We start from the raw sequence: 13,268 nt of genomic DNA on the forward strand, positions 1-13,268 counted from the left end.
ATTGGAGAAATCATTACAATTCATCTGTGTGACGTTTCAATGTCAACACTGAACTACTAGATGTTTACTCTAATCCAAGTGTTCCAGACCCTGTGTCTTTTATCTCCTAATCAACTCTAAAACTTGTCACCTAGCTAATTAATGCTAAGTAGGTGGGACACAAATTAAGGACCCCTCCTTCCTGTGCCACGGCCTAAAAAAAAGGGTTATAGTTTATGTTATTGAAAAAATAACAAAAACGGTTGAATCTTTCACAAAAACTGCAGGCAAATGCCACCAGACAATCTGAGAGCTGGGATTACATCGGTAGGAAGAATAGATAGAATGTGGGTTAAGTCCAAGGAAGACAAGATAAAAAAAACTAAACAAGAAAATGCAGCTTGATTATCAGGTAGTGATACCACAGCGTTAGTACCAAGGAAAACAGATCCTTCGATAACACTCACCGTGGACTTTTTAAGGGTAATTTCAAACCAAAACCTGTCACATCACCAGCCGTGTTGTGTAAGGTCCCTTTAGATGTTGGCATGACGCGCTGCTGTGTTATCTGACACATTGTATATTTGTAATATGATCATTAACTTTCCTCTCAAGCATTGTTTAATTAACAGCATCTTGCATTTTAAGAGTTTTATTTTTTTATTTAATTTTTAATTTTTGAAACAAGATATGAGTAGAGAATATTGGACGCCAAAGATTGATCGTCGAGGAGAAATCCATACCTCTGAAATTATGTTTATTCAGCAGTCAATATACAATGTTAGATAAAACATTTTTTGGCACAGTTGCTTATTGATAATAAGCTGTCCCGTTTCTGCGTGGTAATCTAAATAAATATGCAAGACCATAATTTACTTCCCAAATAAATACAAATACAAACTACAACAAAGATGCACCGCATCCACGCCCAACACGGCAACTCCTCGGGGAAAACAAAAGAAAAACATAATTTATTGTACTTCAGGCAAACAGTTTCATTGGGTCAAACTAAATAAAAATTGTCAAAGGTGAAAAAGATGCTTCACAATTCACCCAAACAGCTTATGTTCCCCTAAAACTCTACCAGGCAAATCAATGCGGAGGCATTTGATGGGCCAATAGAAGGCTGTTCTGAGGGCTTTCGATGGTGGGATTCATGGATGGGTGGAAACATTTCCAGATCTAGACTCTGGGTCTTAGTTTTCTGTCCGTGGGAAAAACCACACGCCGCTACATACCACCAACACCATTCTTCTCTTTCACACTTGAGCCTCAGCTTGTAAGTGTAAACGTTCATAAATTACCCCCCCAGAAACAGTTTCAATGGGGTTTGAATTACCTGGAACTTGAGACAGCAGATGAGTGTGAAAAGTTTGAGAATTCGTCACCTGTGTTGAATTGACTTGGTGTGTTTTGGCATGTCTTTAAGGAAGGATCATTCCAGAGGATTGTGGGTAATTACAATAATGGATTGTTTGGTGAAAGTATAAAACGACTCAAAATGAAATTGTCTTTGTGTGTCATAAGTTATTCTTCTGCAGAGCAGATGGGATCCATTTTCATATTCTATTACTTAAGTGAGAAAGGTATTTATGTGTTTTAAAACAGGCCCTCATTGTCAAACCACACAACATCAATATACACAATAATTAAAGGTGGCTGTCGAACCTGCAGCTAGAGAAAAGGATTTTCTTTCCCGGTCAAATTCTTATCAATGACACTTACTCTTATACCTGTGTAATAACACTGCAATCAGTAACAGCAATACAAGCACGGAAACAGGTCACAGAGTCGTGACCCCTGATAACAACTTAACACACCTTTGAGTAACACATTCGGAGACAGCCGATTACTAGACATCCTTTTAGGTTAACGGTCCAATAGTCTGAGAGAACCTAAAGGTTTATTGTACTTGGGGCTTTGTAATTGCAGGTGATATTCAGTCACCATTTATATCCTGTAAAAGAATTGCATAGAAAGTGTAGTAACAGCAACAGTCTAGTCCCTCATTTTTCATCGCATGTAGCCTACCACGACTCAAATGTAATATCACAAACACGACGTTGCTACATTGTTGTTGCACCACAGTTTACAGTGTTACTAGACGGATAGAAAAGATAACAAAAAAAAAAACGTATTTCAGGTGAACAGTCATTTTCTGTGTCTCTTCGACTCCGATTTGCGCGAACGGACGGCCAAAATAAGTCAAGTCCGCCTGCCAGCGGCCTGAGACAAACCTTCCCTCTCTTCCTCCAGTTAATACTCCACAGTTTGTCTTTCCCGTTCCGCTGTTGAACGGCAGCGCGGACGAGTCCGCCCTCTCGGGGTCATACGCACCCGCAGTGCTTTGCAGACACGTTCTGCACCGTGCGATAGACGCTGGCGTTGTCCAGGAAGGAAAAGCTCTTTTCCAGAGCGGTGGGCCGGCAGCACGGCCCGTTGCTCACCTTGTCCTTGCGCCCCTTCGACTTGAAGCCAGTCCGCGTCATGTGCTCCATGATGATGTCGTAGTTCTGCCGGTGGGCCGGGCATTTGCCGCTGCAGTAGCGCAGCAGCACCGTCTCGTCGCTCTGGTAGCCGAGGCCCAGTTCGCTCACGGTCAGCTCCAGCTCCCTCAGAGAGCAGAGCTTGGGCCTCCGGGCTCTTTTAGTCCTTCGGGCCTGGTTGTCGCCCAGGCTCTTCCTCCTCTTCCTGTCGAGCAACGTCTCGACCACGTGCCGCAGCTCGCCCTCCGTGAAGCTCTGGAACATGGCGGAAACTGGCAGAGGGGAGGTAAAGAGACAGGTGAGGCAGGGGTCATCTGACTAAGAGACTCACAGAGATAACTTGTGCCACAGCGAGTAGGCAAAAAGAGCTGCTCATTTGAATAAAGGTCATTGTGAGACATAAAAACCTGCGCTTTAAAACAATAAAATCAGGCGCAGAGGAAGGAAGACCAGAGCAGACGAGGAAGGGAGACATCAACGGGTCGTCTTACACTCTGAGAGGAGAGAGTTCATCTCGTTGGTTGAGCGGATTCTGCGGTGAGGACCACTCGTCCGCCAGGACGGCGCCGCCGGCCCGGAGGACGCCGGCGACGAGCCCTCGGGCGTCGGCCTCGACGGGGGCGAAGACGCGCAGGGGTGTCTGGTCTTGCGTCTCAGCTGTCCGATGGTGGCCGTGTTTTTAACGAGGAGGACGGAGAGGGCCGCGCCACAGAGCACGAGGGCTAAAGTAGCACCTTTCCATAACTTCATCTTAGAACGTGGAGGAGCATTGAAACTCTGTGGAGGGGGAGGCAAAGCAGACAGACGTCAGGCGTGTTCCAACAGTCTCACCTTCAGCCGTGTGAGGAAAAAAAAAACTCGTCACATGTGAAATGATACAAGACATTTCTTTGACCTTTCCGTGGAACCACTTCTCTCACCGCGGCTTGTATTTTTTACCGTCGGTTTACTGATTCTGATTCTGCTGTCAGCTCATTTTCACTTAAGTGGGTTGGCTTGACATCTCTTGATGACATATGAGAATGCAGTGTGTGTTTAATCAGGGCTGCCTGGAAGAGAAGAAACCAAACTGTAATTTGCTATTTGAACTGAAGGCAGACTGGATTAGTCCTGCGAACACTCGTCTGTGTATCTGTTAAACAAAGCAGATTGCGAATATAACCTTCTTTTTTCTTAATTTCTGACGAAAAAATAGGTCTTCTTTGCAGAAGTAAATGTACCTGAACCATCCTTTGAGAGAAGGAAACGCCGTCCCTTCCTTTACAGGCACCACACCTAATGCTGTGTGACGAAGCCTGAGTGAACATGTGTTTTACATACATTTTACTTCATTTTACCCCCCCCCCCCCTCTCCTTTCAAAAGCAGCCACAAAAACCCATTTTGCAGGAGTCATATCTTGGGTTTTCTCAAAGATAGTTTTTACAACCCCTTTGTATTTTTTCATATCATGTCACCAGTGAGGAAAGCATTTTTCCGCGGAGCTGGAAAGGCTAAACCAGCGGTGACTAACAGAGAATCCAGAGCAGCCTCACAAAGTGTTTTGCCAGACTGTATTCTGTAATGTACATATACGGGCTGTGTTTACAATGGGACATGTCGTTGCAGACTTTATGTCAGTATAGAAACAGAAAATCACATACGTTTATGAACATTTGGTTTTGTGGGTGAACTTAACGTTTTGCAGTCAAGTAAAACAAAAACAAAGAACTGCAAATTGGACTGTCGGGGAGACCGCAGGAGGAAAATTTAAAAAGACGTTGCACGCATGGGTTGCAGTGGTATAAACAGCGTATAAACAGGTACGACCCGTCCTATCAGTCAAAGCTTGACTCATCATTCATAATTCCATCTGGGCTCGACGTGGTAAGCTGCACAATGAAGGGGTAGAATGTTATGCGGTCGAAAGTCAAACATCTCGGCTCACGAGCTCATTTAACGCAGGCGATGTGGAGCCGCGTCACTCTGTGCCGTACGGTTTGATTTTCCTTTCTCTCTCTTGTATTTAATCGACATACATGATTACATAGAAGCCACTGTGGAAAGCCTCATTTTTTACTCCTGTTGGTTCACCACCAACTCTCAACACCAGAAAATGTGCTGCTCATGCTCCTAATTTGGTACATTTCTCTCAGTTTAAAATGAGCCTGTTCGTTGTGATACACCCAGGAATGACACCATTGATTTTTTATGTTATACATAGGCTATTTTAGGGACAATTACCCAGTCACAGAGTTTCACACGGCCGCGATAAATCACTGTCTGAGCTCTGTTAGCTCTGTTGCTCATGTTGATAAGACAATGAGCTTGTGAAGAACAGATAAGTCCTCCAATAGACATTCCTCAAGCACCGGACAAAGCCTGGTCATCGAACACCTATCTCATGTCCTAAAGACTCTTTGATTGTCATAATTACTTCACTCCGAAACACATCAGTCCCATCTGCGGTCGACTGGCGCCAATAAAAACGACAAGCAGCGCGGTGTGTAGGTGCTCAGATGGTTGCAGATGTTTAATCACTATAAGATATTTGATATCTACCACTGGCCCCCTCACTGCCATGGACATAAATATAGGGTTATTGATGGGAGGGGAAGGGGCACCAGTGTTTCCATAGGAAAGCAACGGAAAGACATGAATGAGTAGTTCGCTTCCTGAGAGGACAAATGCTGCCGTTTTCCAGCAAAACAGAGCAACAAGGCAGAGGACTTAATGGACCCCCAGAGGACTCCCCAGCAGAAGGGAAAGCCATCCTCAGGCAGAGACATAAAAGTGCAGACGAGTTGCACTAAAACAGCTCCTGCACAGGCGATGTCTGGCCCTCACAAAGCAGGAGCGCCGATGTGCCCATGCACGCTCCCGTGTGCGCGGATTGTGCTCCGACGAGCGAGGCCCGGAGCGAACGCGCTCTCAGCGAGAAGAACCGCAGGCGGGGACGTCCTCCTCCTCGGGATTTCGTGTTTCTGGCGAGAGCGGGACGGAATGCCAGGTACCCGAGAAGGTCTCGGCCCACACCTGATGTCACCTGTCGTCTGCACACGCGCAGACTGTGATATGGTCCCAGAGGATTATTGGGTTGTTTTAGGGGGCAAACCAACAAAAAAGTGAACCGGACGGGTCAAGAACTCACTACGTCCGTCAAAGCCGTTCCCCGAAACATGTGACGCGTTCTCCGACGCACGCACCGTGCGACCCGGAGGCCCGTCCTCAAGCGAGCTCTTGTTGGGACTCAAAGATCGCGTTATTTTCAATTGACACAATAAAACTGATGTTTCCCCCGGGAATAATTGGGTCGGTGGCAACGGCGGCGCTAAGCTGGCCGTGATTACAGCGGCACGGCACTCGTATTGTTCCCTGCCTCCCATTCAAGATGGAGGCATTCCGCCAGCACTCAGAAAGATGAACTAGAGATCTGTCAAGATGGGGATAAGGGGCGTCTGTGGGTAACACTCTTCACTGAAGCCGGCGGACAGGGGGGGCCTTCTTGTCAGCTCGCTTGGATCTTGACCAGCGTGACATGATGATGACAGCGAGAGAAGATCACATAAAAGAAAGGAATAAAGAGCCTCTTTGTGCTGGAAAAAAAAAAAGCGGATACCAGCTTTTATGTCTCACTAATCAATTTTTTACTGCACATTCCTTAAATGCATCCTGTTCTCTCCTTCTCACTCTCCCTCGCTGTGACTCACACATCCCATCAACACAAACCGGCCGCACTTGAGTGCTTTCACTTCTCCCAAATCACATGACACTGGCCCGTGTAGAAATCGATACAAAGTCTAACCTCCCATTATCGTCCAGACACCCACTTCGCTCCCAGCAGCACCATCACATGACACTAGATCACCCAGTTTACACAATCCTACTGCTGTTTGACATCTACAACACGTCCACAGGACTAGCCGTCGCGTACTTGTCTCTTCACAACCTGCAGAGCACTATTAACCGCGCCGCGCCTTTACCTCAGCTCCGCCCATGTGATCGGCTGCCTCTGCGCCGCTCTGAACACACCCCATGAATACTTGTGCAGGAAAGATAACAGAGGAGCACAACAAACAGCGCGAAAGGCACCTACTGTGTTCTTCCAAGAAAACAGTGTGCACTATGGAGTCCTAGAGAGAGGCCCCGTCTTGTCTTTTCCCTCTTAAGTGAGCATCAGGAGGCATGGGGACAGCTAGAGAGTGCTCCGGGAGGTAATAGGGACATATTCCAAAGATCAGGGCGGGATTAGCACTAATGCCTGGGGGCTTTATCCGCAGTCACGTGGGTTAACACCTGGCTGCAGTGTTGGTGGCGGAGCATGGGCCTTGGGTATATGAGTGTGTGTGTGTGTGTGTGTGTGCGTCCGTGTTAATCCGTCGGACACCTCTAACTCCGGGATTAGGTCAGCATGCAGGGCCCAGCAGCAGGCCCTTCTCCTCTTACCTGAAAAATATGTCGTGCCTCGAGTCAGGAACCACGAGGCGGAAAAGTGACGAGTTGTGTCGGTCAGATCTGTTGTGTTGGCACCAGGAGGGGCCAAAAAGGCCGCGAAATAAAGGCTCTAAATACAGCCTGGGTGGAAATGCAAAAAAAAAAAAAAGGGCTTGGTTCCGTCAATCAGTAACCAGAGGATGATTAGAACAAGTCTGTTGCTTGTTACTGAGAGAATCGCAGTTCACTATTGAGAACAAAGGGGGTAGGGACCAAAAAACGATGATTTTTTTTTTTTACACAATTATCAACAAGATCCCCAAAATATTCCATTTCATTGTGGAAGCTACTATCACATTCCGCGGGTTTATTTGGATTACATCGAGTGAAGCACGAAATCTCCCACCCCGGAGCCTGTTGCTGCTGGCGCGGCGTTAACGAGGTGCGAGGGAAAACACACTTACAGACGCACATCTGACACCAATCCCGATTTGTCTGCCCTTCGCTATTCCTGGAAGAGTTGAGTCACGGTATAGTTCTGTCATGCGTTCAGAACCCTTCTAACAAACAGAGAGGAACCATCATGCTTGGGAGGAAACCGGCAACCTGACAGTAGATTAATGAATCTTGTCTCGGGCTACTTTCTAAAGAAGAGTCCATAAGCTGCTACTCTTGCTGCTAATCTGTCAACGGCAGATCCTCCTATTAACACAACAGCATCCCGTCCAAACCCATGTTACACATGTTGGCGCTACTGCCACAAAAGGTTCACTGCAATCTGGTACACGCTGAATACCAAAATATGACCCACAACGAGCAAGTACGAGCAAGTCAAACATCTAAAATATGAGGTAATATTAAGAGTTTACATGCTCTCCTCAAACTACTGACACACAGATCCTGGCGTAGATCTGACGAATGAATGCAGATGAGCCGACGAGGGGCGGAGCCGGAGTTCAGCTTCCGCGTCAGTTTCCTCCAGCTATGACCACCTTTGGCAGGTTTATGACAGCCGGACGGCTCAAATGATTTCAGGCTTAATCCCCAAACCGGCCGGTTAGGGCTCCGCTGGATACAGTATAATCTCAAAGTATGATATGGGTTTAGTGAGGAGGGGATCATCACATCAAAATGCCCATTGTGAGTATTGTCAAGTTCGTTCGTTGCATTTTTGTTGCATTTTCAGTTCAGCAATTTGATCCAGCTCTTAATTATTTAGACCATTAAAGGCGCAGCGTGACAGAAAGTGTTGTTTAAAACGATGCACGCAACCAAGAACCACGATTACTCAAAATAACTGTTTCCTACTTTTTCCCGTGTGTGAGCTTTTTCCAGTTCTCGAGGAAAGTTCTAATGATTTCTTCACTTTGCTTTCACAACACAACGGCACGACCTCCCAAATCAACGGTCCCCGCTCTGCAAACACTCCGTGACAGCCGGCTCTGCACTATTGACATGCAGCCAGGGCCACTTGTTGACACGAACGATCCAACGTGTGCTTTCTGCCACCCGAGCCCTCGGCTGCCCGGGAGGCATCCCTGTCGCCTTGGCCATAAGCCGCAGGCTTAAACCAACAAAAGGAGCCGCGCCGTCCTTACCGTTCGGCCGGCTAATCCAGACTTAGCTGCGTGGAGTCGTCTTCAGCTGACCTCCACTGGCAAGTGCTGGCTGGGTAAGTCCATCATCATCATCATCATCACAGGCGAAAAGCGAGGGCAGGACTTCTGCTTGTTTCCCAGAAAATCATCACAACTCCCCGCGCCTGCGAGTACGGGAGGTGTCCTGGCTTGAATCGGGTCCAGACTGTACTATTCTTCTGTCATATTTGCATTTCCACAGAACGCTGTCAGGTTGCAAAGATCAAGATCAACATTCCTCCGGATGTAAGCGTGAGCCTCATGGCACGCAGGTTGATCCATGCGAAGAGAGGAGAGTTGAGTGATTCGAGGGGTCCAGGACTTGGCATCGAGTTCACTTCAGGAAGCTTCTTTCATCATTCTGCTCCGGACAAAACGCGCCGGCTTCCTTTTTGAAGAAACCTGAGGCTTAAACAGAGAAAGGCAGTGAAACAGTGTGATGTACAGCTCTTAGTTTAGCCTCAACTCTTATTCCATCTGGATCATTTCATCACCAAACCACAGCGCCGTTGTGAAGATAATGCACTTCTCCTTACCCCATCTCCTGCAGCGTGTCTTCTCTCTCTCTCTCTCTCTCTCTCTCTCTGTGGGTTGAGAAGATGGGTTAGGGTGAGGAGGGAGAGCGTGGTTATGGTAAGTGGAGCAGAGAGCTTCTCTGATGCCGCTGCCTCCAGCCTCCCCTCCTCAACTGTTGCTCCTCCTCCTCCTCCTCCTCCTCCTCCTCCGTAGTTGTGCCCGTGGGTCGAGTCGGATTACTCCTGACATGATAATCTCCCTGGCTCTAGCTCCAGGAGCCCTAAAGGATGCTTTGGCCTGAGCAAGGGCTTACACTTACCTTCTGCCACAAGAGAGTCTGCCATCTTAAGGGAGACGATTGCTAATAGCCTCAAATGGGAAGCTCAGGGAGGGTCTGCTGAAGCAAGTGTTTTCCAATCTTTTAGCGGGGAATTAAGAAAGTTCACAATTGGTTTAAACGGTGCTAAGACAACACTAAAGCCAGTCGAATGGAATTATCACAGCAGAGTTGTATCGTACAGCCGGATTGAGATAAAACCGGGGATGTTGTTGTCGAAAATCTCACGCTCACGTCCCTTCAAATACAAACCAGTATTTCAGCCGCTGAGCTTCGAGCCGTAAATCAGGAGCAGATGGTTGTGCTTCTGGAAGGTATCACGCACTCCAGACTGCAATCTAAATAAATACCCCATCCATGGGGCAAACGCGTCAGGTGCGTGGGGTCAGACATGCATAAACAAAGACCAACCGGGGTGGAGAAAAGGGAAGAAGATACAAGGAAAACCATTTGGGAGCGTTCCCCTGTCAAATAGATGTAAAGGGACAATGTTGGTTTTAAATGGTTTCAGAACTGTTTCCGCAGCCGAAGATGTTGAAATAAAGCAGGAGGTCAGCATCTCAACAGGAAGCAAATAATATTCTAACAAACATCCCATTCTGATGTCATGAGTCACTCTGATACCCTCAGGCCAAGTTATACACAGGATTCCACTAGCGAGGCGGAAATGTGGCTCGTCGCTAACTTTATGGGACTAAAATCTCCTTCATTGTTGGTTGAGAGAAAAAGGGAAAGACCAAAGGAATTTTTATGGAATACTGGTGTGTATTTGGTCAAATGTGTATTACGTATGTTGTGTCAATGACCCAAAGAGCAGATTTGGGGTAAAGTTTGAGCGAACGCCAACGCAAACACTCCTCTTCATATAAACCCTTCATCGCTGACCTGAAGGGCATCACTGTGCCACAAATCAAAAAAAACATTTGTTATTATCTTCACATTCGGATTATTTTGGTCAGCAGGTGCAAATTCCTCCAGATCATCTCGCCCCATTGACATACCCCTCTGTTACTGGCCGAGGAGACCATGTAAATGCATAATGACGTCCAGTTAGCAGGCGATATCGTGCTTTTCCAGCCTTGAAAGGAACTACCAGCGCAGAAACATTTCCTGACATGGGGCAGGAACATTTGTACTCTATACATCTTGTTCACAGATGTGTGAAGGTATTCATGGACCATCCTCCAGTGCCATAAAATTCCAACAGCTGGTAATTGGTAAACCAAGTCAGAAACAATAAGCGTGAAACACTTCATCCGATCTGTATACAACGAAAAGTCTCACTCAACAGCTAAGGTTACATTAGTCATGGAGGCTATCTGACGGAAGAGAGAAACAGCAAAGGGTGTTTCCAATTCCAATACGATAGAATCCTTCATACGTCGGATTAAATCTTTTCCACTGGGTGTGGATGAGTGGAGAAACACATTTTGTTTAAGTTTGGGCGAGATTTTAAGGAAGCCCTCAATCAGTTACAGTATAAACACACCCATTCCAGTGGAGGTGTCGTTAAAAAGGCTGGAAATAAGGCACAAATGCGGCTACTACGAGCGCCTTGCGCAAGATGCGGTTTGATGATTGGACGAGAAGCCTTCGGCCAAATGTCATCTCAGAGAATGGAAAAGTACTTTTTAGAGAACCAAAATCTAAACAGTTATTTTTGAAAAAGATGCAGTGGGACGATGAGGGCTTTTTTCCCCCCCCAAAGTTCCTTCTTGAAAGACAACACCTCTTTCTTGGAGAAAGTGGTAACAAGGTAAATCAATCCTGGCCCGAGAACAAATATACACTTAACACGCAATTTGCAGTTGTGACCAGATGCCGTTGAGCCGGGAGCGCGGAGGAGGGGGCGGAGGCCTGTGTGGACTCATTTTTACTTTAAGACCTCAGTTTGTGTAACAATTTGTACCTCCAGCTAATACTGCTGTCCCTCTATTTACATGCTTTGCAATTTATTTGCCGCCTACGCAACAACAGCTTGACAAGGACCAACTGAGTGTTTAGAATAACACAGCTGTGGACACGGCTAAATGCTGCCTCCGCCTGTCCGTTGTTTACAACTACATGCACCTCAGACTAAACAATCCCACACCAATGGAGATACCAAAAAAACTCACAGCTTTCTCTTTGTTTGTTATAGTCGACAAGAAAATGATTTTATTTCCTTCTGCATGTCATAAATTATTTGGGGCAAAGTGGGAGGTGCTTCCCCCGGGGAGAGTTGGATGGAGCAGCAGCTACCCCCCTGTTGTGGAAGCCCTTGGTGCCGTCGGGGCCGCGGGGCTGGCGCAGGACTCTCTGAGACGCCGCGGGCGCATCCCTGCTCTCGGCCGCCCCGGGGTTCAATGCACTGGCCGCAACTTTGCGACTCTGCACCCAGGGGCTCTGAGAGTTTCCGTTACTACAGTCTCCAGACCAGCAGCTCCTCTTGTTGAACCTCTGGTTCCAACCGGGGAAGGACTGCCTGCCTGTGCAGCTGGTGGAGATCAGCGTGGAATTGTTCATGGACTTTTGTGGTGGACATGTGTCAGAAACCTTCGGTGGAGCAGAGGCCTCCTCCCGAGTCGGGTCCTCCTGAGCCGGATCCTCCTGGGCCGGATCCTCCTGGGCCAGATCCTCCCGGGCCGGATCCTCCTGGGCCATATCCTCTGAGGCGTCGAGGGGATTATCCTGGGAAGGTGTGTCCTGGGGTTTGTCCTCGTTGTTTTCATCTGATGATTGGTCAGAGGTGACGCGGTGCATGGCCTGGAACCCCAAAGGAACAACACTCATGCCCTCGCCGTTAGACCGGATCTCCTCTGCTTTCAGGGCTTTGTAGGCTTTGCGGACTTCGTCCAAATGGTCAAACTTCACGACGGCGCACAGGTGTTGGCCGAGCACTTTGTGACGCTTGGCGTAGCACTGCAGTTCCTTGGGGAGCTTACAGCCGGGATACAGCACCCAGAGTGACGTCACACTGCCATGCGGGCTGAACTTTTGGAGGACACTCTGTGAGAGGCGAGCTTGCTCCTGGCCCCAAGGTGCTACGTCTTCTTCGGTGGTTTTCCTCACACAAATGTTCCAGGCTAGCAGGACCTTGCTGGTGGGGGAACACAGCAGCCATCGGGGAAGCGGCTCTATCCGCCTCACTTTGGTGCGTTCCTCGTTCACCGCCAGGAGGTCAGAGGCCTCTGCTGCTGCTAGAGTCATGTACCAGTTTGTAGTCAGGGCCTTTATCTGTGGCAAACAGCAGCAACCTCAGCTTTGTTTGCATTTCACTGGCTTGTTTTCTTTCAAACGGGTGGAATGCTAACACCACGGAAAGCACACGTTGGAGACAAAATGTGATTCAAAATTGTTCTTTTTTTTTTCCACCTTTTTCAAAGAAGTGAGCAGCTTGAGACTGACGTGGCCCTGCTTGTCCCTCTGGACGTGCTTCAGCAGGAAGCCGTCCTCCGCCAGGTGGCTGTCAGACAGCAAATCCTCCAACTTGGCTTTAATCTTCATGCAGAGCAACTTACCTTGACGGTCTTCTTCAACTCGGGCAGATTGGGAAAAATCTCTACAAGAAACACACAACACAGCATCACGATGCACTGCGATGTAGATTAGCCAGCCATATGTTTTCTAATTTCCTTACCCGATCGGATTAGTCATGGTTTCTCCAGAGTACCACGAGATAACAAGTCACTGAGCCGGGCTTCTTCTGGGTAAAGTAAGAACGGGTATTAAGGAGAGGCCACAGGGCTTGATACAGTCAATAGTGGCTCCTAAATGTGGAAGAATTGCACCTGGACGGAGATCATGTGACAGCAACGATGTCAGTGTCCAAAACAACATTTTGTAAAATGCTACGAGGAAAATTCCACCACTAATAACTAATGATGTTAAGAATGTAAGCGTTGTCTCAAACTTACCGTCAA

General features: G+C 47.6%; 2 protein-coding genes across 2 annotated transcripts; both read right to left on the reverse strand.

Annotated features, from left to right (window-relative positions):
- Positions 1-729: 729 nt before the first annotated feature.
- Positions 730-9,113, reverse strand: LOC119202875 (neurturin). The gene is made up of 4 exons (XM_037457121.2): positions 9,050-9,113; positions 8,475-8,921; positions 2,957-3,242; positions 730-2,737 (listed from the first exon to the last, which is right to left on the reverse strand). Exons 3-4 carry the CDS (start codon positions 3,213-3,215, stop codon positions 2,307-2,309), a joined length of 690 nt encoding a protein of 229 aa, XP_037313018.2. The 5' UTR covers positions 3,216-3,242; positions 8,475-8,921; positions 9,050-9,113; the 3' UTR covers positions 730-2,306.
- Positions 9,114-11,547: 2,434 nt separating this feature from the next.
- Positions 11,548-12,949, reverse strand: larp6b (La ribonucleoprotein 6, translational regulator b). The gene is made up of 2 exons (XM_062557851.1): positions 12,721-12,949; positions 11,548-12,582 (listed from the first exon to the last, which is right to left on the reverse strand). Exons 1-2 carry the CDS (start codon positions 12,850-12,852, stop codon positions 11,548-11,550), a joined length of 1,167 nt encoding a protein of 388 aa, XP_062413835.1. The 5' UTR covers positions 12,853-12,949.
- Between the last annotated feature and the right edge of the window lie 319 nt (positions 12,950-13,268).

This window comes from Pungitius pungitius, chromosome 15 (assembly GCF_949316345.1).
Source record: "Pungitius pungitius chromosome 15, fPunPun2.1, whole genome shotgun sequence".
NCBI lineage: Eukaryota > Metazoa > Chordata > Actinopteri > Perciformes > Gasterosteidae > Pungitius > Pungitius pungitius.

Coding starts and splice junctions, on each gene's coding strand:
- larp6b (XM_062557851.1), bottom strand. CDS start 12,852: ATGAAGATTAAAGCCAAGTTGGAGGATTTGCTGTCTGACAGCCACCTG. Junction 12,583..12,720: donor TGCTCACTTCTTTGAAAAAG/GTGGAAAAAAAA, acceptor TGTTTGCCACAG/ATAAAGGCCCTGACTACAAA.
- LOC119202875 (XM_037457121.2), bottom strand. CDS start 3,215: ATGAAGTTATGGAAAGGTGCTACTTTAGCCCTCGTGCTCTGTGGCGCG. Junction 2,738..2,956: donor GAACTCTCTCCTCTCAGAGT/GTAAGACGACCC, acceptor CCCCTCTGCCAG/TTTCCGCCATGTTCCAGAGC.